This window comes from Teleopsis dalmanni, chromosome 2 (genome assembly GCF_002237135.1).
Source record: "Teleopsis dalmanni isolate 2A chromosome 2, ASM223713v2, whole genome shotgun sequence".
NCBI classification, from domain to species: Eukaryota; Metazoa; Arthropoda; class Insecta; order Diptera; family Diopsidae; genus Teleopsis; species Teleopsis dalmanni.
Genome location: NC_051847.1, coordinates 51,881,086 through 51,906,472, shown reverse-complemented (window position 1 = coordinate 51,906,472; position 25,387 = coordinate 51,881,086). Strand labels below are relative to the sequence as shown.

General features: G+C 27.7%; 6 protein-coding genes across 14 annotated transcripts; 3 read left to right on the top strand and 3 right to left on the bottom strand.

Annotated features, from left to right (window-relative positions):
• Positions 1 to 1,734: 1,734 nt before the first annotated feature.
• On the bottom strand, positions 1,735 to 9,491 carry LOC119683459 (two pore potassium channel protein sup-9). 6 transcript variants are annotated; one of them, XM_038097139.1, is made up of 6 exons: positions 9,323 to 9,491; positions 5,246 to 5,410; positions 3,703 to 3,944; positions 3,270 to 3,487; positions 2,097 to 2,497; positions 1,735 to 2,038 (listed from the first exon to the last, which is right to left on the bottom strand). In XM_038097139.1, the coding sequence occupies exons 3-6, from the start codon at positions 3,827 to 3,829 to the stop codon at positions 1,762 to 1,764; spliced, it is 1,023 nt and encodes a 340-aa protein (XP_037953067.1). In that variant the 5' UTR covers positions 3,830 to 3,944; positions 5,246 to 5,410; positions 9,323 to 9,491; the 3' UTR covers positions 1,735 to 1,761. The 6 variants fall into 6 exon arrangements, with proteins under 6 accessions (XP_037953067.1, XP_037953070.1, XP_037953068.1 ...); XM_038097142.1 differs by having other exon boundaries at positions 9,392 to 9,477; XM_038097140.1 differs by lacking the exon at positions 5,246 to 5,410.
• LOC119683461 lies at positions 6,095 to 8,788 on the top strand. The gene is made up of 5 exons (XM_038097145.1): positions 6,095 to 6,190; positions 6,321 to 6,555; positions 6,638 to 6,687; positions 8,158 to 8,377; positions 8,559 to 8,788. Exons 3-5 carry the CDS (start codon positions 6,681 to 6,683, stop codon positions 8,653 to 8,655), a joined length of 324 nt encoding a protein of 107 aa, XP_037953073.1. The 5' UTR covers positions 6,095 to 6,190; positions 6,321 to 6,555; positions 6,638 to 6,680; the 3' UTR covers positions 8,656 to 8,788.
• A 1,244-nt stretch (positions 9,492 to 10,735) lies between the features above and the next one.
• On the top strand, positions 10,736 to 12,480 carry LOC119683458 (GTP-binding protein 128up). Its single transcript, XM_038097138.1, has 6 exons — positions 10,736 to 10,905; positions 10,985 to 11,108; positions 11,167 to 11,342; positions 11,424 to 11,962; positions 12,021 to 12,143; positions 12,198 to 12,480. Exons 1-6 carry the CDS (start codon positions 10,864 to 10,866, stop codon positions 12,298 to 12,300), a joined length of 1,107 nt encoding a protein of 368 aa, XP_037953066.1. The 5' UTR covers positions 10,736 to 10,863; the 3' UTR covers positions 12,301 to 12,480.
• Positions 12,481 to 12,998: 518 nt separating this feature from the next.
• Positions 12,999 to 18,639, bottom strand: LOC119683457 (sister chromatid cohesion protein PDS5 homolog B-B). Of its 3 annotated transcripts, none has more exons than XM_038097137.1 (14): positions 18,622 to 18,639; positions 17,895 to 18,000; positions 17,454 to 17,839; positions 17,183 to 17,390; positions 16,942 to 17,110; positions 16,144 to 16,885; positions 15,805 to 16,068; positions 15,652 to 15,745; positions 14,493 to 15,311; positions 14,292 to 14,428; positions 14,149 to 14,228; positions 13,801 to 14,072; positions 13,426 to 13,734; positions 12,999 to 13,366 (listed from the first exon to the last, which is right to left on the bottom strand). In XM_038097137.1, the coding sequence occupies exons 2-14, from the start codon at positions 17,973 to 17,975 to the stop codon at positions 13,268 to 13,270; spliced, it is 3,660 nt and encodes a 1,219-aa protein (XP_037953065.1). In that variant the 5' UTR covers positions 17,976 to 18,000; positions 18,622 to 18,639; the 3' UTR covers positions 12,999 to 13,267. The 3 variants fall into 3 exon arrangements, with proteins under 3 accessions (XP_037953065.1, XP_037953062.1, XP_037953064.1); XM_038097134.1 differs by lacking the exon at positions 18,622 to 18,639 and adding an exon at positions 18,422 to 18,493; XM_038097136.1 differs by lacking the exon at positions 18,622 to 18,639 and adding an exon at positions 18,258 to 18,332.
• A 1,706-nt stretch (positions 18,640 to 20,345) lies between these two features.
• Positions 20,346 to 21,022, top strand: LOC119682474. Its single transcript, XM_038095925.1, has 2 exons — positions 20,346 to 20,646; positions 20,706 to 21,022. The coding sequence occupies exons 1-2, from the start codon at positions 20,541 to 20,543 to the stop codon at positions 20,969 to 20,971; spliced, it is 372 nt and encodes a 123-aa protein (XP_037951853.1). The 5' UTR covers positions 20,346 to 20,540; the 3' UTR covers positions 20,972 to 21,022.
• Positions 21,016 to 23,399, bottom strand: LOC119682473 (metallophosphoesterase 1). 2 transcript variants are annotated; one of them, XM_038095924.1, is made up of 8 exons: positions 23,266 to 23,399; positions 23,046 to 23,096; positions 22,537 to 22,988; positions 22,371 to 22,480; positions 22,211 to 22,310; positions 21,968 to 22,130; positions 21,438 to 21,915; positions 21,016 to 21,369 (listed from the first exon to the last, which is right to left on the bottom strand). In XM_038095924.1, exons 3-8 carry the CDS (start codon positions 22,560 to 22,562, stop codon positions 21,191 to 21,193), a joined length of 1,056 nt encoding a protein of 351 aa, XP_037951852.1. In that variant the 5' UTR covers positions 22,563 to 22,988; positions 23,046 to 23,096; positions 23,266 to 23,399; the 3' UTR covers positions 21,016 to 21,190. The 2 variants fall into 2 exon arrangements, with proteins under 2 accessions (XP_037951852.1, XP_037951851.1); XM_038095923.1 differs by having other exon boundaries at positions 21,032 to 21,372; positions 23,266 to 23,394.
• Positions 23,400 to 25,387: the final 1,988 nt, after the last annotated feature.

Sequence of the window (25,387 nt, the reverse complement as noted above, 5' to 3'; positions counted from 1 at the left end):
TATCTAGGGTCAAATTCTGAAGGGTCTAGGAAGTTAATAAAGAATTCTAGCCAAGAAGGACTCCGAAGGCAAGCGTTTGACAAGTAGTTTGAAATACTCTCACCAACTAAATATAAATAATTAAAGTGTGAAGGAAATATAAATAAATATAGGAAATATAAACGTGAAGGAGTATTAAATATTATAGATATACACTTAATTTGAAAAAAAATGTTATCAAAACACAACTCTTATATTTACACATTGATATTATTAGTTGTGTAAACAAAGACAAAGATAATTACTATAAATATGCATTTTATTATATTTCATATTCTGACTCCCAAAATAATGTTAAAAAAATTAAAATACAATTATAAAAATCATTTAATACTTGAATAAATGTTTTATTACTTTACTGTGGTATATTATTTTCCCATAGTTTTTGTAGTACATATTATTAAATCCTTAATAATCTCTACCACTAAAAAGTAATGTTGATCAAAACTAAATCAATAGTCTGATAGAAATAAATAGGGTCCCGGATCCTGTCCGAGCGGAGAATAAATGCTATACAAATTTAAATTACTTTTTTGCAAAGATTGTTATTCTTCATTTGATTGTTGTTTGAATATAAGACTAACTAAATGTTGGCTAAATTAATCAAACCATGCTCTTTCATTCTTTCTTATTGTCCTTCATAAATACTTTCTTGTGATAACTTTGATATATATTTAATGAAATAGCTTATTCAAATATTTATTAAAAATATTGTTATAGGAGTTCTTGTTTCCGTCTACAATTAAAAAAACATTGTGACCTTTATTCAAAAGGCGGAATGGCTTCAACGTTTGTTACTGTTTAGAGGATCATTTAAGGCTGTAGTACTCTGCTCCACTAGATACCTAAACCCCTTATTTTTTAAATCTATTTATCGTTATTATTATATAAGTTATATAGACGCATGCTATTACACTGGGTTTACCATATAATAACATTTGTCGTGGTTGTGGCTCTGAGGATGAGAAGAAACTGTATTACATCTCATGTGTCAGTGCTCATCTTTAGCTAGGAGAAGATTAAAAATCTTCGGGGCCGCTTTTCTTACCGACCTGACCGAGCTGTCATTCTGCAAAATTAGCAATTTGTCAAGTTTATACTGTTTACAACTGTCAGGTTGTTTTACATTTACCTAATGGAGGAGTCGTTGTTTTTTTCGGCAATTGGGCATATACTGACATTTAGTATGTATAAACAAACGTCTATCCTGTAGTACCATTATTAGTACATAGTGTTTTACACCTTTATAGTAAGGTTTTTAATATTAGTTTTCATTTTTTTAAAACAATTTTTATATTGTTATATCCATGTTATAGTTCATTGTTGTGTTTGACGAGTTTTAGATAGATCAGCAAGCAGTTAACATTTCTAATGTATCATATTTGTGGCATATCAAGAGTGGCAAATGATAATTGAATGAATGGTGGTATTTGGATAAGCTTGGAATAAGCGACTGAGCATGGAATGAAATTAAGAGAGCGAATGTTGTCTGTACCAAGGTTCGGGAACCTTGCATACTCCATGGCTGTAGAATGGAATTTATTTAATATATATTAATTATTGTCTATTCCATTGTCTAAAGCATGAACTTAGGTATATTCTCGAATATATAATGAAAGAAAGTTAAATTTTTAATAATTTTAATCATCTCTATATCCTTTTTATTAAAATATTGTTAATAACTTTATTAAAATATATTTAAAATATATATCAGAAAATATATTAAACAGATGCGCGTTTTAAACTTAAATTACTTTCAACAATATCAGTGGGTTGAAAATCCGGATCAGCAAAATTCTCATGATTTATGCAGCGGGTACCACCCAAACAAGTACAAGAGCATACGGATGCGGTTTCATCAAAATCATTTGTATAGCTAGAATTACCTAAAAGTCTGCCGTGCATGTCATAAGAGGATTCACCGTCAAAACTTATCTGTTGATTTGCTGCAGCCAGATTTTGTGCATCCTGTTCATCACGTTTAGCATCTTCAGCTTGCCTATATGTAATGTAAAAATTTAATTAAATATGTTATATATAATTAATAATGTATATACATTGTCATAAATCGTAAAACAAGTAAATTGATACTAGCTGCCACTACTGCTAAGCCAAATAATATGAACACTAAGCTAAGCGCGACATAACCAGGTTTGTTTATCAGGGCTTGATCATTTTGTAATGCCACATAATCCCCAAATCCAATAGTGGTCAAAGTAACGAAGCAATAATAAAAACTGTCAAAATAACTCCAGCCTTCATATCGGGAAAATACTGCTGCACCGGTTGTTATTATGATGGAAGACAGCATACCTGTTGCTAACATCAAATTCATTTCTGTTGCTTCTGTGTGTGCACAATGCAAGTATCGTTTCGCCCGACGTATTATCACCGATGCAAATTTATTTAAACGTTCACCAATCGATTGAAACATAACAAGACCCAAAGGAATTCCAACCTAAACAAATATATTTAAAAAAAATTAAGTTCTAAATCGTTTTAAATGTACATAAGATTATAGGTACACATAAATCCTATTAACATTTCAAGCAGTAGCAGAACGATTCCTATCAGGAATTAATGAAGGTTTTATAATTTAGAAATATTGAGTGTGTTACAAATTTTAATATATTTCAAGTTTTAACTTGAAATCGTTTTATAAAACGATTTTTTAAACGATATTGTACGTTCTTATCCTGATAAACAGAGTTTCTGCTTTTAACATTTCCTGAAATTAGTGTGTGACATATTACATTCTTGACATGAAATTAAGTCTATGAATCGTATACGTTTCTAATTTGCGGTGATTCAATACTGGAAACCATTGGTTCCGTTGAAAAACAGACTCATTTTTATAATAAGCCAGGTTCATTTAGACTTTGCATTTAATTACATTACGAAGTGATGGCTTTAAAGCCGGTTCGGTTTAGAACCGGTTCACAGCACTTTGTGCTATTATATAATGGCCAGTAAGTATTTCCACATGAAAAGATTTGGCAATTAACAAAGATGAAGATATTAACTAAGAAGTTATTAGTCTTCTCCATATGAAATTTAGTCAAAAACAATATAAATTTTTAAACCACAAATCCCTTGTTTAAAAAATAAATACTCTGCTTGCTTAATAATAATAAGAATGTCATTTTTAGGCAAGTTTTTTATAATTTTAGTTATTTGAAGTAGTATTATAGAATTGCTTAAAAATTAGTTTATATTAAAATTATATTTACCATTGCGTATGCCATACAAAATGCTTTTCCACCAATCGTTACTGGAGTAGAGTGCCCATAACCAATCATAGCAAGAACAACAGTTGCAAAATAGAAAGCCCCAGCAAATTTCCATTGAGGACCGGCCTTATGTGGTTTATTTTCAATAATCACTATTTCCATCATGCGATAGTCTTCGGCAGTTACATTATATTTCTTAACGAAATTATTTTTTACCGCTACGATTGTTTTGTGTTTTTGTGACAACGTGTGTTTGTATGTTTAATAAGCAATTAGGATTATCATTAACCGATTTACATTATATAATTTTGAATCAAAATCATTTAGACTTAATTGTTATTGTTTTCTGCATGCAAAATGTTTAAATTTTTTTAAGCTTTTTAAAAAAAATTTCAATTTAAAATAAAAAATGTGTAATTTAGGTCTATGTTACCTTGTAGAAATTGCCATCGCTTGGATTCTGTCTGAGATTCTAAACTATCGAAAACTGACGCACCGATGAGCAAATATGTGAAGGTACAGATGACCAGAGAAAGTGTACGAACATTTTGGCGTTTCATTTTGGAATTAAGTTTTTGCTATTTCGACGGAAACGGAAACAAACTTTCGTGGTCATCTGTTAAACCACTGCGTTCAAATCAAATATCAAACGAACAGCTCCTACTGCTATATAAGCTGAAACAAAAATGTGTATTTAAAATTTTTAAAAATGAAGTAAATTCAAATGTTTTTAATTTTAAGCGCAAAACTTTCTTCTCAAAATAGTTCTATTTGTTTTCAAAACAGTGAAAATCAATACAGTAAATTCAGAAATAAATTCTGGACATGCGCAGGACTAAAAGCAATTGGATTAGTGTTGGTAAAGCAACTACATATACGAGTATTAATATATGTTGTAAATATTACAATCGTCTAATACGGTAGCTTCTTTCTTCACTGTACTGAATTTCTAATACGACTCTTATATTGTCACTCAAATAATTATTGTCATCATTATTAATTTTGTAGTAAATGGGGAGAAGTAAAGCATATTATAATTTCTGATATCTATATTTTTAACATTCATGATTATTTGTAATTAATTATAGTATAACGAAATTATAAACATATAATATTATAATATTATAATATTATAATTTTGGATATCAATATTTTTAATATTCATGATTATTTTAAATTAATTATTGTATAACGTAATTATACACAATATAATATTATATTATAATATATTATAATATTTTAAAATATCATATTTTTAATTTTTTATTACAAATTCATGCTTTTTCATTTATCCATTTTCACGAAAGTTAGTCCTGGTTTAAGCATTTCATTGATTGTTTAAATTTAAATATATGTTATTTTGATAAAAATTTAACTTTTTATTTAATTTTATGATTTTCATTACATATATAATAGTTTGTAAGGAATTGCTAAATGATTTTTGTGAAAGAAAACTGCTATATTGTAAATTATTTACAAATACTTTAAAGAAATTCTATGAAATAAAATAAATAAATTTGGGTCAAAATTATTTGTAACCAGTATAGTTCACAATATAAATCAACTAAATTAAATACAAAAAACTACTTAAACAGTTATTAAAACCATACTTAGTACGAAGTCGGAGTATGAGTAAAAACTTCCTAAAACCACATCTAAAGAAGAAATTGTGTTCTGCTTGAGGTTCTTGTGGAATAAATGGCTCAAATTCAATTTATTAATGGTCTAAATCAATTCGATCTGAATTGTGTTAATTCCTAAACAGATTAGTGAAGCATAAAATAGAAGAGTTCGTATAACCTGCCACATAATTTTGTTGTTTAACTGTTTATGTCTATATTATATAACGTGACTCGCCACCACAGGTATTCAGAAGCTCATAATTGTTACTCTGTTCAAAATAGAGGTATCCCTATCCAAACAATGTTTATTTAGAGTCTATTCAGTATCCCGAATGAGGATATTGAAAATGTTACCTCTTTTTAATTACAGTGGTTTCCTGATCCAGAGTGATTATGTGTCTATTTAAAATTCCATCCGTCATCTAATGCTGTTTTAGAACTTTTCTGTTCATCCCAGACCCACTTTTTAGGGTTTAAGTTGGTCCATAATTGATGAGATGTGTTGTTACCGATATTTATCTATCATATTTTTTTAAATTGATTTGTAGATTAGATTATTTGAAAAAAATAATTAACATATCGTTTAATACATCTTATCTTATCTTATTTTTTTATCGACGCAACAGGGTTTTAAGACTTACAATAGACCCGACGGTCGCAGTCCCACAACCCATATCAATAGTATTAATAACTTAATATAAATCACATTACATCATATTCACATCACATCATATTATAAAAAGAGCTAGAATTAATTATTTGTTTTTTTAATAAATCCATTTATTTTGAGTTTTATTATATTGCTTGATAATGGAACAATACTGAATAATTCATTGCTAAGGAGAATTATTTGCCACTAACTAAATATAAATAATATAGTTAAAATAGAATAAAATAGAGGAAATAAATTTACATTTTATTTGAATTTTGTGAAATTAAGTCTTAAAAGCCATTATATAATATATATATACTAATGTAATTGTAAGAAAAATTATTCAACAGCTTTAAGCTTTTTTATTGCTATTTGGCAAAATATATATATTATTATTATAATAGTTATCGTATTTAGTATAACAGTTAGCAATTACAATTGTTTGTCATTTTATTAGTTAACAATAGTTTAATTATAACTTAGTCACGAAGACTAAATGAAATTTCAAAGATATATTATTTTATACTAATTAAGAAAGAAATTAACTTTTTTAGATTTTTTTTCAAATTTGTTTTTCGATATAAATTCATTTTTGGCAGTTTGGACACTGTGTGATACAGTCAACTAATCTCATGGAAAAAGTGCTAGTATTATAATAGTTATTTTATTTTATATACCAATTAACAATTGGAATAGTATCTTTTATATTCTTAATTTCAGAAGTTTTTGTTTACTCATAATTTATTTTTGGAAATTTTATTGATTTCGTTTCAATAGTATGTACATGTAAATATTATTAAAAATAGCTTTAATTGATTGTAATACACATATTGACGAAAGCAGAAGTAGCGAACAATTTTTGTTAAGCTTTTTAAAATAATTGCACTTGTGTTCTGAATGTTTTCTGGTAGCTCTGTGCAATTGAATGCATAAACGAGAAAATAGTTAAAACGTACAAAACAATAAACACTGGTTGAATACTGCGTCATAAAGTACGAAAAAATCTTTAAAGGTAATTCGCAAAAAATAAACATTTCGACTATTTTTTTAACTATTATATATTTATATTTATATATATTTATATTTATCTACAGAACTATACTACAAAAATTTCATTACCAATGCTAAAAAGAAACAATGTTGGGTGAGTAATTTTTAGAAAAAAAAGAAATGAAACTTCCGAAATAAATTCAAAACAAACAACTTCATTTGTTGTAGGCGTATGAACATAAAATATACAAATTAGAACTTTTTTTTTAAAGATAAATATATTGGGAATATATTGAAGAACATATATTATTTCCTTCATGGAAATTAAAATAGTGCATTGTTCCTATAAATATATATGTATATGTATTAGTTGCTATTAAAATTATATCTTATATGTTCATTAAAAATTTTTTTAACATTAAATACAGTTATACTTACATAAAAATTATAGTTTTTTTCTTTATTTAATAATTTACTTGGACTTTGGACAGTATTGAAATATATAAGCAAGTCATACAAAAAATCAAATGAAGATGATAAAAAATGTGTTTAAAATATATATTTTCAAAAAAATAATAAAGTAAATAATCCATTTTTTATGTTTGAATATATTTCAGTAAAAATGACAGCTTTGTACAATAGTCATTTTAGTATTCACTTTATACTATTAAAAGATAATTGTAGAATATAGTCGAAATATTTGAGAAAAATGTCTTTTTTTAAAAAATAAAATCTTGATGTTTTTCGTTTATCTTGAAAATAAAATTAAAAAATTAAAAATTGACCACATCTCTACGTATTTACAAGTAATTATTATTTTGTAGTTTTTTATCTAAGTAAGTAATGAATTCAAACTACGTCTTACATTTAAAATAATTATACCATTTAAATAGATTAAACGCGTGTCTTAATTTTCAATTAAAAACAAAAGCAAAGTTAGTATTTTACTGTTTTTAAATATTTATGTATATATTTTGTGTAAGAATTGTGTGAACATAAAATATTATATTAAAAATAACAGAGAATGTCATGATATCGTATATAAAATGTTTTTAGCTAACATTTCGAATTTTTTTTTTGAGTGTTTCATCAAGCTTAATTTATTTAAAAATTTCCCTTTTCTTTGTCTTTTCTTTTATTTACAAATAAATTATTTACTATATTTGATTTATAAAGATATTAATCGTTTTAAAAGACATTGAAAGACATATTGACAAGACAATAAATAAAGAGTAGAGCTCAATATACAGTAATGGCAACAAAAGCTATAAGCTAGTATTCGATAAAATATATATTCTTAATATTTAATTATATTATTCTTATATTCATAGTATAAATAAAGACAACAATTAAAGTCAAAAAATTTTTAATACTCTTACATTATCAAAGTAATAAATTCAATAAAACACAGGAATATTATTTTTTTGGAATTTTGTTCTTAAATAAAGCAATTATAGGTATGAACAGCTTTAGGATCTATTACTTTGTTAACTGATTGAGAAACTATCGATATACAAATGAAAAATATATTAAATCAATTTAATATTTTGTAGCTGAATGTAATATTATAATAAAAAATAATTTATTATATTTTTAAACATAAACGGTATGCTTTCTTTTTTAGATATCGAAACAGAAAAAGATGTGTTTAAAATCTTTTTGAATGTGCAGTCTAAATTATTTTCAGTGACTAACTGGATTAGTGAAAATGAAGTTGTAACGAAATTATTTCCTTTATTTTGCGGTTTAGTTTTTGGAATATTTTCGTTTATTATGGTGTACATAGATAGCAATATTCCCGGCGTATGTCCACCTATACCATTTAAATCAAATTCAGAATGTCTGTAAGTATTGTTTTTAAACTTTGCTAAATAAATATTAATATATTTTTTAATTATTTTTTAATTACTTACGCTTATATTTAATTTTTTGCAAAAGTATAAATTTTATAATAAATACTTATTTGTTAAAAATAATAATATTCAATTGAAGAAATAAAACAATAATAATTGTTTTTAATTTCAGAAACAAAAAGCAAAAATCCAATCCAATAAGTTTATCTTATTTGATGTCTTTCTTTGGCGGCGTTATTGTTAGTTTGTTGATGTACTATGATATCTAAGTAATTATTTTTAATTTAATTAGTAATTAGTACAGTATTATTTAAATTAATCTTGAAGTAACTAATTTTTACTTGTTTAATTAATTTACCTTACTGATGAGTCAAAATATTGAAGTGATTATTGTTAACTTACTTACAAACTAAAATGTAGTTTTAATTGATATTTAAGTAAGTACTTTCTGAAATATTTAAACAGTAATAATAATTTATTTGTATTTCATTATTAAAAGCAAGAAAATATATATGTTTTGTTTAGTTTTCCATATTTGCTTGCATGATAACAAATGATGTAACTGAGTGTATACGTGGAAAACTTTTGTCAATTTTTGGCAAATCAACAATTTCCAATTTAAAAATTTTAAAATAATTCGGGTTGCCAAAATTACCAACTGCACGTACATTGCAACCTATAATATAATTGTGTATAATTAGTCATGTAATAGTTTATTTAACATTTTTTATCAACCAATATTAAACGAATTTATTTTGTTGTTAAAATCGTAAAATATGCTTTGTAAAACTGGCCCACCGGAATTGCTACGTAATAACAATATGTACTCTCTTTCTAGTTTGCCTTTTATTATTTTTAATAATATACCTAGGAAAATGTTTTTATGAAATTGTATTTGATTATTAAATATCAATTAATACCAATAATGAAACTTACCATACACATCCCAAATAGCTTCAATGTTTGAATGAAGTTTATGCATTTTTATACAAAAGTCTACTTTACCAGTAATTGCAATAGTGTCACGATTTTTTATAGACGTCATGCTAATAATGGATTTTATTGATTTGTAGAAAGTTTTAATAAGAATACAAAAATGTATGTCTTGTTCAAAATATGTTACAAAATATTTAAATCAAACGTTTTAAGCTTTTTAGAACATAAAATGTCAAATTTTATTGCACAAAGTCAGGGATGTTTGAACTTTTTATGTGCAGATCCTAAAAATATTACTAAAAGTATTATATACACGATGTAGAAGCATTGTAAAAACTTAAACAAAAACCAATTTCTTTTAAGTTTTTTGTTTGTTTTGCTGTTTGTTAATCTCTGAAAGTTGAAGTGTAAATATTAATTTTTTCTTAGACAAAAATTGCTGACTCAAATAATATAAGCTAAAGTCTACATCTGCACGCTCATAAACATCGCAATGTTACAATATTTATTATAATTAAGATAATAATTACCATATGTATTGCAGATGTATTGTAAGTGTTTTGTAGTGTAATTGTAGTCTGAATCTACACTGATTAGATTTATGGTGTTTTCGATTGGTAAATCTGAATTCAATCTAAATTTACTCTCGATTTGTCAAATTTTGCTGCCCAATTCAACATTTTCAGTGTAATATAACATTTTCGTAGTTATATTAGTTGGCATTTATATTTTGCATAAATACATATATCGAATCCAATTACACCTTGTTTGTCAAGTCATATAAAAAATTTCAGGGTAAACTTGTTACTCTGCCAAAATATCTAAAGTTTTAGAAAGGAATGTACATTTCGTTCAAGATTTACCAATCGAAAATGAAAATTATACTAAAAGTGAATCTTGCTTGAAAAGCTTACCCCAGATTTACCAATTGAAAACGCCATTAGGCAAAAGTTTTGCTTATACTTTCACTTCGAATTTATACACAAATTTTTGTTTGCAGACAAAATTCGAATGTAACACATATTTGTATTCGAACATAAAAATCTTGCCAAAGTTTAGTTAGATGGGCGATCTACAACATCGACACAACGTATGAATGTTATAAATATGTGATATTAAATATAATAAAATTTTGAATGACGCTCTCGCATTTAATAATCAGCTGATCACTGTTTTTACAACAGTGTAGAAAAATCTGAATAACGAAAATGACTTTACTGATAGAAATACGACAATTAAAAACGTGGCTAAAGTAGTCATTTATGTAATCGTCATGTTATAACGTTACTGATAATAACTTAAAATTTTAAATTACCTCTATACGATTATCTTCAGAATCTTATTAAAAGGTTAAAAGTTTAATTTAAGAGCTCAATTATTGCAATATGGCAGCACAGCATATGATATTTTTACCTTTTACTTATTTTATTTAGTTACACGCGAATACTTCTGTTCCTCTTGGGTTATATTAGCGAGTGCTGGAATATTGCCTTTAATGTTAAATATTTTTATACATATTTAAAAATTACAAAACTTTCAAAATGAGTACAATTTTGGAAAAGATTTCCGCTATAGAAGCTGAAGTAAGTAACAAAATTTACAGTTAAATTATTATATTATTTAAAACTAACCTGTATTTACTTGAACCGTGGAAATGATTAGATGGCGAGAACTCAAAAAAATAAAGCTACTTCGGCTCATTTAGGTCTATTAAAAGCGAAATTGGCGAAACTACGGCGAGAACTTATATCTCCAAAAGGCGGCGGGGGTGGTGCTAGCTCAGAAGGTTAACTTATAAGGTTAATTTATATTTAATAATTTAACTAAGTTATATTTTATAACAGGATTTGAAGTGGCAAAAACCGGCGATGCACGCGTTGGTTTTGTTGGGTTTCCATCAGTGGGAAAATCAACATTGTTATCAAATTTAGCAGGCGTTTATTCAGAAGTAGCTGCTTATGAATTTACCACATTAACAACGGTACCAGGATGCATTAAATATAAAGGTGCAAAAATTCAGGTAAAAAATAAATGAACAAGACGAGTAGTATTAAATATAATTGATTAAAACTTGTAATAAACTGACCATTTTATATCACAGTTACTTGATTTACCCGGTATTATTGAAGGTGCTAAAGACGGCAAAGGTCGAGGTCGGCAAGTTATAGCAGTTGCGCGAACTTGTAATTTAATTTTTATGGTACTTGACTGCCTTAAACCTCTTGGACATAAAAAGCTATTGGAGCATGAATTAGAAGGGTTTGGAATTCGTCTTAATAAGAAACCACCAAATATATATTTTAAGCGCAAAGATAAAGGTGGTGTCAATTTAAACTCTATGGTCCCTCAGTCTGAATTAGATTCTGATTTGGTAAAAACAATATTATCTGAATATAAGATTCATAATGCAGACATAACATTACGCTATGACGCTACAAGTGATGATTTAATTGACGTAATAGAAGGCAATAGAATCTACATCCCCTGCATTTATCTATTAAATAAAATTGATCAAATCTCTATTGAGGAATTGGATGTTATATATAAGATACCGCATTGTGTTCCTATATCTGCGCATCATCGCTGGAATTTTGATGATTTATTAGAATTGATGTGGGATTATTTGAAATTAGTGCGAATGTAGGTTGAAAATCAAAATTAATATTTTTTTTCTTTAAATTTAAAATCTTTTTTTTAGTTACACAAAACCTAAAGGACAACTGCCTGATTACAGTTCGCCTATTGTTTTACATAGTGAACACACTTCTATAGAGGATTTTTGCAACAAACTGCATCGCTCAATTGCTAAGGAATTTAAATAGTGTGTATTATTATTTACCAATATAAAAATATTTTAAAAATTATTGTATTTCAGTGGTCTTGTTTGGGGTTCGTCTGTAAAGCATCAACCACAAAAAGTTGGAATTGAGCATGTGCTAAATGATGAAGATGTTGTTCAAATTGTTAAGAAAGTCTAAAATTAAAATGTCTGTTTTGCGTCCATTAATATTATGTTGCATTTTTCTATATAAATAAATTAAATTGGCTTTAAAAACTAGAATTGATTTATGTAAATGCAAAATAAAATAGCAAGGTTTTAATATATTTTTATATTTGTATTTTGATTTTCCTATTAAAATTTAATAAACTTCTTCAAATAAAAAAAATAACAATAACTTTTATTTGGATTTATCTTTATATGAATTTTGTAAAATCTATCACTATATTTTACAATTGTTTTTACGTATCTGTATGTGTTAAGGCTTCAGAGGTTGTAAAGAAAAAATTATCCGTTAAAAAATAAGTTGTTTAAATAATGTAAATGTAATAATGATTTTATTTCATAAGTTTTTAACTTATTTGATTTAAAATTCTATTGAAATGTTTTTAATAAATAAGAAATATTTTAAATTTTTAAAAAAATTGTAACAGTAGTTTTAAATTAAATAAGTCAATTTAAAGAATTTTTAAACAACTTTCATTATGGTTTTATTGCAAGTTTTAGAATTTGAATTTTGTGATTGCTTCAATTATAATTGTTGCGATGACTTCCCTGAAGTATAAAATTTGTTAATTTTATTCGTATGGATTTTACATTAATAAAAAATATTGCATTTGGAATCGTCTAATGCTTGTTTTGGTTATATGCATTACTTATTAAATAAAACCAATGCACTGAGAGAATTAACTTCTTTATATAAGCACTTATAAGGATTTTTTTAGAATTATATGGAACATACTTATTATATATCAACGTACTACATATTTATATCTTATTTCTAATTTCAGATCTCTTATTAACATAACTACAAAATAGTTTAATTAGTATACATCATAAATTTAACTTCGTTTATAACAAAAATATTTTTTTATAAATATCAGTTTTAAATCTGAGGCAACCTTCACTACATTCTGAAGACTTTACGTTACACTCTAAAGATAGATTTATGATCTGCTAGAACGTAATGCATTGTCAGAACGTGGTCGTTTTGTAGCTGGTTCGGATGAATCCCTTTTAATGTCATCAAATAATGCAGCATTCTCCTTAAATACAGAAATTATTCATTACTTGTATACATACATTTATACGGTGTTCAACTTACCTGCATATTAGATGACGAATTTTCATGAATTGATATATGATCAGTAATTATATTTTCAGCCAAACGAGTTGTGGCAATAGACGAATGTGTCGAACTTACAAGCTTAGTTTTAGAATTTGTTGTTCCTATTGAATATATATCAAGTGGAATATAGATCTTTTGATTTTGAAAGTCATTCGTGCTGTGTGGTTTGTAAAACATTGCAGGCAGTTGAATATCAACCGAAAATGCAGTATTCATAGCTGAATCACAATGTCCAGTTTTCGAATTGATTATGTACATTGCAAGGTCACATGCAGCCCACAATTTCTATAATATATTATAATGTTTAATTTAACATATTTATATGTTGTTTATAGTTCACAAAAAATTTACCAAATTGTTGGGATCATTTATATCAATTGCCATGCTATCCTGATTATTTTTCATTACTTCAATGAGGTTTTTATAAAAGCTATATGAAAAGGCATCGCGTTTTGCCATTAAAGGTTCTATTATGAATCGTAACCTTTTCTCAACCATTTTAAGTTGTGTACGATCTTCATAATCTGTGTATAAAGGATCATGTACCAGTGCTGGTATTGCGAAAGCTAGCATAAAATCAGGTAATATATACAATGTCTGCGCCTCCGTTACACTTTCAATTGCTAGAACATAAAACATATAATATATTATATGCTACATAATAAAACACATTTGTAAACGTAAAGCACTTTTATATACCTGTTGTAGCTATATTTTTTAAATATTCACGTCTCCGGTTAACATCTGTTTCAACATAATTACGGACTAAATCGAGAACCCTAAAATATAATTAAATATATTATAAATATTGTAAAATTTGAATAATTTATATATTCTTGTACCTCTTATCAGATTCATCAGCAGCTAATACATAGTATCCCATAAAATCCAAAGGCAAACTTTTATTTGGGAGTCCTTTTCCAAGTCCTTTGTGTAATTTTCGTACAAAATACTCACGAACTTCTACGACAGGATCATGCTATTTTATATAAAATAAATAATTTATCTTGATTTGGATAATTACAAATACAAATACTACTTACCATTAGTTGAGACAAATTGAAATACTGTTCCGTACTGTATTGATCTCCAACACCTTTTTGTTCACATACTTTTAACATTGCACAAGCAGCACCAAGTCGAAGCCATGACTTTTCTGCTGGACAAAGTCGATTTTGTTCAAGCAAATCACCACGTTGATTTATAAATGCTGTAAGCATACGAAATGTACGCTGTGCTGCTTGCTCATCTGTACGTAAACCTAGTAACCAGCGTGCCATTGTTTTCAATCCATCTAGTTTACAACGCGTATCATACGGTAAATCTTCTTCAGAACACCAATCACCATCAGGTAAAACACAGTCGCGGTCTTCTTCCACACCTTTGATTAACAGTTCTTTCACGATCCGTCTTGCTATCATATTTTTTATTGACGTCATAAACGCTTGTGGCATATTATATGCTATATGACCAAGCGTAACAACCTTAGTCTGTCTCTGATCACAATCAGGCACTAAAGTGGTCCGAAATGATTCAATTATTTCAGTAAAAATGGGATGAACAGTAGGAGCAGTAGCTGTTGTTATGTCAACTAAAGGCACTGTTTGGCTGTTGATAAAAATACAACGTACAGCATGCTTAGCTTGCTTTGGTGTACCAGATATAGCGAAATCCTTGCATATGGGTGCCAATTCTTCCAATATTAATGAATTGTCCTCTGCTAAAGGTTTATACCGACCAAGATGAGAAAATGCTTTTAAGATAAGTGGGGCAGCATATTCCTCTTCGTAGCTTAATAATGAAATCATATGGCGAAGAGTAGTTTCAGTAAAAAAATGTGCGGAAAACACATAAGAGAGCATCTGAAATAATAATAAGTAAAAAATTAATTTAATTATTTTGAAAACAATTATATTATAATGAAATCTTTTAAGGTACCAATTTTAAAACATAATTATTTGTAATTGATAAGTGCTGAACATAATGCGGCAGTATCATGACTATTACATATATTCAAAGTTCTTTGAAGACACACTGCAGTTAATTAACTATTCACAACAAATAGTTACCAGTAAAAATACCTGTCAGAGATCTTTATCACTAAACGTTCAATATTTTTTTTAATTAAATACTAGACACCAAAATAAATAAATGTGTTATATGTGTACAAATGATACAGTTGAGAAACTTTAATCAACTTACGCTTAGCAAATTTAAACCACGTTCGCCAGCTTCAGCAGGAGAAATGCCAATTTCCTCAACGACATTGCCACGCTGCATGCAGTTTTCAATAAGACTACATATAATAGAAAAAATATATAAAATATATTTAATATAAAAATTAGACATATATACCCAATTAAAACTCCTATGGATTCCTTATCGACCATAACAGAAGCAACTCTTTCAATAAGCATTTTCACAGTATTATAATAGAGGTTTGTCATAATAGGTGTACCTAATTTTTTTAATAAGGTTGACATCGTGTCGGCACATTCTTTACAAGAAACGTCGCGTTTTAAAATCATTTCCATACACCGTAACAAACTGGGATCTTTGCGCATGTTTGAACTAAACTTTGTAAGAAATTCAGCTGCTTTTATGGGATCTGGTAACAATCTTATATTTAATAAAAGATAATATAAGATTTAATATATTTAAAAATCAATTTTTTTATATATATTTTCAACATACTTGCATATAATCGCTTGCTTGACATTAAGTTGATTTTGCAATTTTGGTGTGATATCCTTAGTTTGATGTAGTTTCACCCAATCACTTACTGTTTTGCGTGTCTTCATTTGATTTTTTTGCAACTCAATAAATGCTTTCGTAGCATGGTCGTCTAGATTTCCAAGCAAATGGTACAATTTTTTCATTCGTTCAATGGATGGTAATTTATATGGGACCAGGCATGTTATTAACAGACGTTCTACCAGCAGACGATCTTCCATTCCTGCCATATAGTAACCATGCAGAACTTTATTTTTTATCCAATCGACATTTTTCTTCACATCTTCAGGTAGGTAATTTGCATCACATACGGCTTGTTTGTATATAAAAGCCAATCCATTCATAGCTTCTTTACGTATTTTGAATTTTTTATCAAGTGTGCGTTCACGTACAACATGTAAAAGATCTTTTGATTCAGCAACAATTCTAAATTGACGCTTCGCTGTCTCGACAATTGCCATAACCACTTCATAACGCACAGTTTCATCTGAGTCATGTTGACGAGCTTTTAAACACTCTATTATGTCATCCCGCAAATGTGGTTGATTAAGTAGAAAATGCATAGATGACTGTACACATTTAACTCGTATTCCGACTGCAATATCACAAAACCGTCCAAGAAACATACGCAATAGTGCCGAATGTTTTTTTGAGAGTTGCGAATCTTTTTCAGAAAACATACGTGCGAGAAGAGCAACTACCTCTGTTGAACAAACATAATTAGTAAAAATTAATTTTAATTTAAAAAAAACAAATTACTTTGTCGTTCGGATTCAACGGTTGACTTTAATTTACATTCTAATTGAGGCAGTGTAGAACACAAAATGTTGGGATTAATCAAATTAAGTTCATAAATAAGATCATATATTTTTGTTGATATAGCAAGATTCTTATCAACATTATCCATAATTATTACTTGATTGAAGAACTATAAACAAACATTCGAAAAGATACATGATTTAATTAAATTCAAATTCATATTACATCATTCATATCTTACCATCTTTATAATGGGTTCCAAAGAATCTGATGTTTTTAAGATAAGTTGTTCCGCAAGTTGAAATGCATATTTATTTTGAGATTTATTTGGTTCAACAATATTTATAAGAATTAAATCCAGAAGTTCAAAAGTAAAGTTATCAGCTTCTGTTATTAGAGGATTTAAAATATCGATTATAAAGTTTTTTACTTTACTGCTATGCTCCTCACTAAAATAAAGTAATATAATTAACATATATCTAAGTATATAAAAATTTTAATTGATATATTACTTTATAATTTTAAACATCATTCCAAATAGCTGGCAAAATATGTTTTGGCACTCCTCAATTTCAAAGCACATGTTGAACGATTTAACATAAGCCAAGTTTTCAAGTAGATAAAAATATCTTTTAAAAGAAGGATCTTTTGGATCTTTCAAGCCATATAATTGCTTTATAAAAAACATAAATATTGTTTTAATGAGTTCTTGGTCCTTGTATGGAGCTTCAGGTGCATAAACACGTAATACGTCTGCTATGCAGCATGCCACAAGCAATTGTACATCACGAGAAGTATGTGTTAAGAAATAATCATCGGCAAGATATATTGCTAATGGAATATACTGGTGGTTTTGAGCTTCATCTTGTTCCATTGCTTGTAATGTATGCGCGAGAGTCTAACCAAATACACATTAACATCATATATATAACTTTATTAAAAAATTGTAATACCTTTAATCTGCGTATTAATTCATCTGTGCCTAAGTCCTCTGTCAAAGGCCGGCATCCAATAGGATATATTATGTCTGACATTGGTCAATATTACAAATTTTCAATACTGCAGTTGAAAATATTTTGTAAACGAATTATTATTAATGTAGATCACTTAATGCATGCGAATGAAATTATTAAATGTCATTGAACACTTATATTAGTAGTAAATATATCTATTTATTTGTTTCTAAAATTCTAGAACCCTTACGAATTTTTTTCTGTAAAAAATATTAACTACTCGTTTTAAAAAATTATTATTAGTAAATCATAGTATAAATATATTACTACCCTACCCTGTATAAAAGAAAAAAAAACAATTACCAAAAGCAAATATCAAAGCGAATGAGAATGAAAAAGAATGAGAATAGAATAGCTTATTTTGCTAGTAAAATTTTATATTTTGTTTTAATAAAATATGCTGCGAAAGTTATATTCTGTATTTGGATTATCTAATTGTTAAATTTAGTACGTAATACGAAATTTACCACCGGCTTGTGAGTTTTCTCTTTTTTAGAGCAATGTTTTCTTGTATTGTTTGTTTTTTATGTTTCGTATATATTGCACTTTTTTTTCCGAAAATATTATTCATTTAGGCAACATCGATTTATGATTTGTTTTAATAATTTATACACTTAAACTTGATACAAAAAAAATAAATAAATAAAAATAAACCCGTATTCCTTACTTCAGTTTTTATCAAATATAATTATAAAACTACGCCATCTTGTGAGGCGTCATTTTATCAAGTATTTCATTTATAGATGGCGCAGCTTGTACGTCAGTTCTATTTTACACGATGGTTTAAAATAAATTATAACAGTGGTATCGAAATTTATTTTATATACTTTTTAACATTTATTTTTATTATTGATATTTATACACTTCAGGATGTACATTTAGTATGCTGCACTAATGCTAAATTGATATAAAGTCTAAGTATTATATGTGAGCTAAATAATTTGTACGGAATGCCAATATTTAAGTTTGTTTAAACTACCGTAATTTGAATTGAAACCAGAAAACGGTGCGATACAAAAAATCACAAATTTCATACCAAAATGTGATAAACGCGTACTTATTACATTATTAATTCCATTTATTCTAATAAATGACATCAATTGGGAAATGAATAACAACAGATGTCGCATACTATAAAACTATTAGGTAAGCATTTATTTTAATTAATTAATAAACGCGTTACTAACAAATGTTGCTTTAAAAAATTTCAATGCGACAGTTATTGACAACTACTAACAGAAAATGACTATAGATATTCTAAATTTAAAATAGAAATAGACGAAAATTGTAAAATTTTTTTATTATCTGCACTAATGCCATTTTCCATTGATAAATCTAGAGAAACTTTTTCAATAGATTCACTTTTAGTGCAATTTTCATTTTTGATTGGTAAATCTTGACCGAAATGTAGTACTCGAGATTTCTTCATACCACTCTAGTTCAACACGAGGGGTAATATCTAATATTAGGTGTGTTCTCTTGAATTTTTAATTAATTTGATGTTCGCACCCCTTATCGAAATCAACTTAACACATTTGGAAAAGTAAATGCTATTTTTCATATAAAATCCAAACATAAATGTGCTAATGAAATATGATATTCGTAAATTTAAACATAGTAGTATTATTAGATAATCTAAATAAGAAAAAAGAAGCCAACAAATTTGTCAATAAAATTGATTTAACATTCAAAAGAATTGCATTTAATTTTAATTCGATTAAATCATGTTCATAGTGATAAGGCTTTCTGCCGTTACATTTGTTAAAACTGGTTACTGAAGAAATAAGCAGATTTGTTTTCTCAGTAAATCAGTAACACCATAATATCGTAAGACTTAAAGTAATTTAAAATGAAAACTAAAATAGCTATGCTGTGTGAATAGCTAAAAACTCTAAAAACGTCAATTAATATTAGTTAGTTAATATATGTTGTTGTTGTGATTTGAGTTAGTGCTATTGCGCACTTTTACTCTTTTGTTGCTGGGGGGCTTATCCCTGCCCCACACTAAACTTTAACTATACTAGAATCTTTATCATTTATTTATCTTCTAACTGATGACGGACCGTAGATCAGCATATTTTCCTGTGCATCCTGAGGTGGACTTAAGGTTTGTTAGGGCGGTGTTGGGTAACGTATCAACTTTTGTGAATAATTTTAGGGCTCTGTCCTTGATATATTTTTTCACTGAGTCGATTCTTAGAGCTCTATGCATGGCTGTTGTTCTAATATACCAAGAAATCTTAATTAGTCTTCTTAAAGCCAGATTTTGTGCTATCTGTAATTGCTTTATAGCAGTTAGTTAATATTACCAGTAAAATTTTTCATATTTTAATTTTCTTTCCGTATTCAAAATATTTTAAATATTTTAATGTCAAGTTAATTTGGTAAACGAATAATAAAAATTTATAAACTTTGTTCAAAAACAATTGTAATTGTTCATTGAGTATTGATAATTTAGGAAGGTGGCATCATCTGCGTTAACTGCCGGCAAACATAATTCTAAATAATTTAAAAAAATGGAAGTTAGAGGAATAATATGTTATTTGTGCAGGAATGTTATTTCAGGAAAGAGCATCAAAATAACTGATGAACGCTTTATACCATTTATACGGAAAAGATTTAAGGAATTTCGGAGTGTTTACCCAATATGTGAGGAATGCTATAGTGCTGTTAAAAAAGCTTTTCGCATTAAGTACAAACATTCGATAGAAAATAGAAAGAAACAACTATTCAATGTTTCATCGTCGACAGATACGTCGTCAAATACTCAAGTTATTTCAGTAAGTAAAGTATCGATATCAAATGACGATGATGAAGAACCCACAACCAGTAGTGCAGCTGCTGTTCGAGTGCAAATGCGTTCTGTTGAAGAGGATACAGATGACAGCTCATTAAGCCTAAATGCGTTAAATGGAACACGTAGACCTGACTATCAACCTATACCTAGAAGAAGAGAAATTCAACACCGAGACCCAAATATACAGAACATCTACTTATCTGGTATAACAGGTGGATAACGAAACACTATTACATAGCAAATAATATAAAATAAAATCATATATTTGGATACACAACGATGTATATTGTTATTTATTTTATTATTTAAAATTAAAACTGTAATTATTCAGATATGTTTGGATTGTTTAAATTATGTATGTATATTCTTTATAAAAACTTAATATTCGTTTTCAATTAATATTTTAATTAAAATTGCTTCAATAATTGTTGATATTTATTTAGAATTGAGGTATTGCATGAGTACGACTATAATGTCTTTGAGATACTCTAAATGGACATCGTGTCATCATTCTAAATACAATAACTCCACTTAAGGCGATTATAAGCCAGAAAACATATAACAGTAAAAATACGAAGCGATTTGGAGACCATAAGACAGTATAAGTCAGATTATAATCTTCTAAAACAAAAAATATAAGAAATATAAGACATTTTTTAAAATTTGCAGGAAATAAATAAAATTACCTAAAACACCATAGCCGATACCAATTTTCGTTTTCCCCATTCGATAAGATGCAGTAGGCACCATTATTTCAATGTAAGTATGATCCTCCTTAAGTGTTTTAAGGTTAAAATGTTTTGTTGATGATTTATAAAAATTTATGACTTTCGTTGATGGATGTATAAATATTCGAGATTCATGCCAGTGTGCTGAAAATATCACGTGAGGATCAAGATCAACGAGTATAGCTCGAAGTAACGGTCCTCCACCAATAAGTATAGGCGCATGCGATAAACCAATTCGCAAACGGTTTGCATTATTCTCACGGTCTGGATTTTTATAATCTAACATCATTCGATTTATCTTAAAAAACCGTATGCTATTATTATAATCAAACAAATCTCCATCCGTGAAATATTGTTCAAATCGACGTATGTTAGAATTTGATATATATTCACCATTTTCCCCTCCAATGTCATTGTCACCAGGAATATGAATGCTCTGCTCAAAAAAAATTATAGAAAATAAAACTTTTAATGTAGTTACAACACACCTGTACATTTTTTACAGCACTGTATATTTTATGAAATCTATGAACATAACTATCAAATTCTTGAGGCGATGCAATGTTTCCTTCGTCAAGTAAATCTCCTAGAAAGCATACAATATGTGGTCGCGCATATGCAAAAGAGCGTTCAAAGGTTTTTTGCAAATATCTAATCCAAATGTAGAAACAAACAATTCTTATGTATGGTCTGTATGCTTAATATTTAAGTGCTATTTATTAAAATCTTACCTGTCTGAATCATATCTGGCTAATGGACTGTAAAATGATGTATCAAATGTTTTTCCAAGTAATTGTGAATCAGCTATAAACAATATCCTTGTACAATTATCTAAAGAAACGAAAAATTAATTATAGTCTATTTAACTAAAGAATTAATTAAGTTACTAACCATATTTGCAGTCAATATATTGCCAAGATCTTTGATATATATAATATATAAGTACTTCATTGAAAAATATTAATAAAATAGTAGAAAGAAACAGACCCCGAAGAACCAATCTAAAATACAAAAATGTTTATGGAGTTAAATGTTTAAATAGATTGACTTAATTTACCTGTTGAAAATGCGTACTGTTGCCATTTATACTTCGGAATTAATGGCAAATTTTGCTGTTGTTAACCAGTATTAAATATAGACGTTATTCGTGCGCGTTACTGATTACATTGTTTAAAAAATAACAAATGTATTGTGTAATATAAAAATTGGCATATGTGTTAATGAAAGCAATATAAAATCGATGGGTTCAGATACTTTCTTCTTACTAAATAGCCTTTTTGGTAATGAAAGGAAAATGAATTTGATAATACTAATGACATATAATATATATTTGTATAATTGGTCAGGAATTATGTATGCAGTCATTTTTGGTTGAAGTCAAATATCCATTGTGAGCTAAATATATTGTGGGTATAATGCACATACTTATTTTAGTTGAAACTATTTCAGTTTCAATGTTCTAATACTTGTTGACCGAAAGTGTTGGAAAAGCCGGATTAGTGTTCTCAACTAGTGTAAGTACAGAAAATTAGTGTAAAAATGTTATAATTGAAAAACATTTCGTACCTTTTAATGCAAATTATATGACTAGCTCAATTTAACATGAGAATTTGCTAACTGTAAACAAATATAGAGCAATTTTTAATTTATATTACTCATATTAATTAAATGAATTAATTTGTCAAATATTGATAAATCTTATATTTTTAGAAAAGCCTTATGTGAAGACTTACAAACATATAAGATAAACATATATGTATAACTGAGAAGTGAACTAATTACATACTTATTTTTCTGTTTAAATAAATTCGGCACTTATTTAATTGAAACTAAATAATATATCTTTTATTTACGATTTTTGTGGCTTCACTTTGAGAATTGTAATTTAATTAGAATTTGTAAACATTTGGAAAACATCTGTTTTGATGGCACTTCACATCAACGAAAATTAGCGCGAAAGGAAATAACAAAAAGGGCGGAATAAGAAGAAAATAAATAAATACTAAAATAACATTCAACATTGGTTAAAACATTACCTCTTTAAACTCGATTATAATTTTGTTTTATGTTTTAGTGTGAATAAATGAATATCATAATTTAATAACTTAAAATTAAATCAAAAAATTTAAATACGATCATATTTGACATATTTCTCACTCACTCACTTAATATTACAAATTTGAATTGTTTAAACTTTGTTTCATCTTTATAATAAAAACTAATTGCTTTTTGTTGATAAATTATTATGTTGAGGCAAGTTGAGTCTATGCATTTGAGCACTTTTACTCTCTACTAACTGCGAGATTTCTTCATAACCTCTCTCTACCCCTTGACTGGATTATTGTTTATCACTTCATCAGACTAAGCAATAACTGACCTTAGATCTCCATACCTCACCAAGGAGCCTGTAACCATTCTGAGATTCGATGACGCGGTGTTGGTAAGCCTGTCGGTTTTCGTAAATAGTTTCAGGGCTCTATCCTTTATGTATTTTTTGATCGGATCAATTTTGAGGTCCCTGAGGATGTCATTCGTCCTAATGTACTTTGTACCTTTGAAAAGTAAATGCATAACTTAAAATCGACTAATTTGAATACTTTTTTTACAAAATGTTTATATATCAGATGCAGTTTATTCGAAAATTGAAAAGGTTGGTAGGCAAATTATTTTGTAATATTTATCCCATAATTCTAATTTTATCCTAAACTGCTGAATTGGTTTATAGTGTGTTACAAGATCTTACATTCAAACTATAACATTTTTCTTTCGAGTCATTATTAAGGGTTAGGTGAAGTTAGGGTTAGGTTAAGTTGGAATGGCGGCTTTATAGAACAAAGCCCACTTGAAGTTAAATAATGACTCTATGTAATACTGCGGTTTATCGTTGTTTATATGCATATCAGACGGATCGCCAAATGGAATAATTAGAATTAGTTGATGTTTTGCCGACTCCTGGTTTGGCTGCGGTAATTTTTTAAATCGGTAACGCTGCAATTTCACAAAATCAAATATACTTATAATTTATTTATTTAAAACTATTATTAAAATAAAAAACAATTAATGTTCTACGGGACTAAAAAGATTGAAAAATATATCAAAACTATTTGAAGAAATTTGCGAAGTCGTGTTTCAATTCTGCTGGTGATTTATATTAATCTTCAGTACTCAAAGCACGCTTATGATATTTTCGCCGTCATTTCAGTAAAGTACCTGAGGATTTTCGTCATTGTTAGCTTGGTACAAAAGATTTGGGTTAGAGGTATTGACGTCTTGGACCTGGTGCTGAAACAATATTTTGAACATTAGAAAGAATGATAATTCAAAATAAAGTTTGTTAATTAAAAATTTTATTGACATTTTCTTATGTACACAATAAAGTTGAATTTACTTTACTGTAAATTCAGGCAAGCAATAGACTCAATTTGAAAGTTGTGAAAATCGAAGTACTTAGCGATTCACATCAAAACTAGTAAGAAAATATAGGGCAGAAATTGAAAGGTTTATTTAACTAGCGGACATTACTAATACGTGGGTTTGCGATTATAAGAACAATTAAGAGAATGAAAAATCAGACAGTTTAATGGCGCTTCTATGAATGCCTACTTTAAGGAACCATTTTATATTTCTCTATAAACTGTGAAGAGAGACTTCGTTTATCACTTATTGTAGAATTTTCTGAAAATTGGACAATCATATAACTTTTGTGATTGCCCAGTTTTTCAAACTCTTACTTTTCAGCTAAAACATTAAAAAATGTTCAACTATATTAACTTAATTGGATGCAGCTAATTTATCTATGGGTGGTTATTGTGAAAATGAATTATTACAACGGCAAATATTTGCTAAATATAAGAGGTACAACGGTATCTGCCTATCATCCACTGCAACCAGATAACCAACCAATAATA

What these genes read in the sequence shown, in the direction of transcription:
- LOC119683458 (XM_038097138.1), top strand. Translation starts at nt 10,864, where the DNA reads ATGAGTACAATTTTGGAAAAGATTTCCGCTATAGAAGCTGAA. An exon ending in TTTCCGCTATAGAAGCTGAA is followed by an intron (nt 10,906 to 10,984) that starts GTAAGTAACAAA and finishes GGAAATGATTAG; the next exon opens with ATGGCGAGAACTCAAAAAAA. An exon ending in GGGTGGTGCTAGCTCAGAAG is followed by an intron (nt 11,109 to 11,166) that starts GTTAACTTATAA and finishes ATTTTATAACAG; the next exon opens with GATTTGAAGTGGCAAAAACC.
- LOC119683461 (XM_038097145.1), top strand. An exon ending in AAATCAAATTCAGAATGTCT is followed by an intron (nt 8,378 to 8,558) that starts GTAAGTATTGTT and finishes TTTTAATTTCAG; the next exon opens with AAACAAAAAGCAAAAATCCA.
- LOC119682474 (XM_038095925.1), top strand. Translation starts at nt 20,541, where the DNA reads ATGAACGCTTTATACCATTTATACGGAAAAGATTTAAGGAATTTCGGA. An exon ending in AAAAAAGCTTTTCGCATTAA is followed by an intron (nt 20,647 to 20,705) that starts GTACAAACATTC and finishes CATCGTCGACAG; the next exon opens with ATACGTCGTCAAATACTCAA.
- LOC119683457 (XM_038097137.1), bottom strand. Translation starts at nt 17,975, where the DNA reads ATGTCAGACATAATATATCCTATTGGATGCCGGCCTTTGACAGAGGAC. An exon ending in CGTTGAATCCGAACGACAAA is followed by an intron (nt 16,886 to 16,941) that starts GTAATTTGTTTT and finishes TTTGTTCAACAG; the next exon opens with AGGTAGTTGCTCTTCTCGCA. An exon ending in TCCATAGGAGTTTTAATTGG is followed by an intron (nt 15,746 to 15,804) that starts GTATATATGTCT and finishes TATTATATGTAG; the next exon opens with TCTTATTGAAAACTGCATGC.
- LOC119683459 (XM_038097139.1), bottom strand. Translation starts at nt 3,829, where the DNA reads ATGAAACGCCAAAATGTTCGTACACTTTCTCTGGTCATCTGTACCTTC. An exon ending in TTTGTATGGCATACGCAATG is followed by an intron (nt 2,498 to 3,269) that starts GTAAATATAATT and finishes ATATTTGTTTAG; the next exon opens with GTTGGAATTCCTTTGGGTCT. An exon ending in GTTTTACGATTTATGACAAT is followed by an intron (nt 2,039 to 2,096) that starts GTATATACATTA and finishes CATTACATATAG; the next exon opens with GCAAGCTGAAGATGCTAAAC.
- LOC119682473 (XM_038095923.1), bottom strand. Translation starts at nt 22,562, where the DNA reads ATGGCAACAGTACGCATTTTCAACAG. An exon ending in ACAGTACGCATTTTCAACAG is followed by an intron (nt 22,481 to 22,536) that starts GTAAATTAAGTC and finishes TTTGTATTTTAG; the next exon opens with ATTGGTTCTTCGGGGTCTGT. An exon ending in GCCAGATATGATTCAGACAG is followed by an intron (nt 22,131 to 22,210) that starts GTAAGATTTTAA and finishes CATTTGGATTAG; the next exon opens with ATATTTGCAAAAAACCTTTG.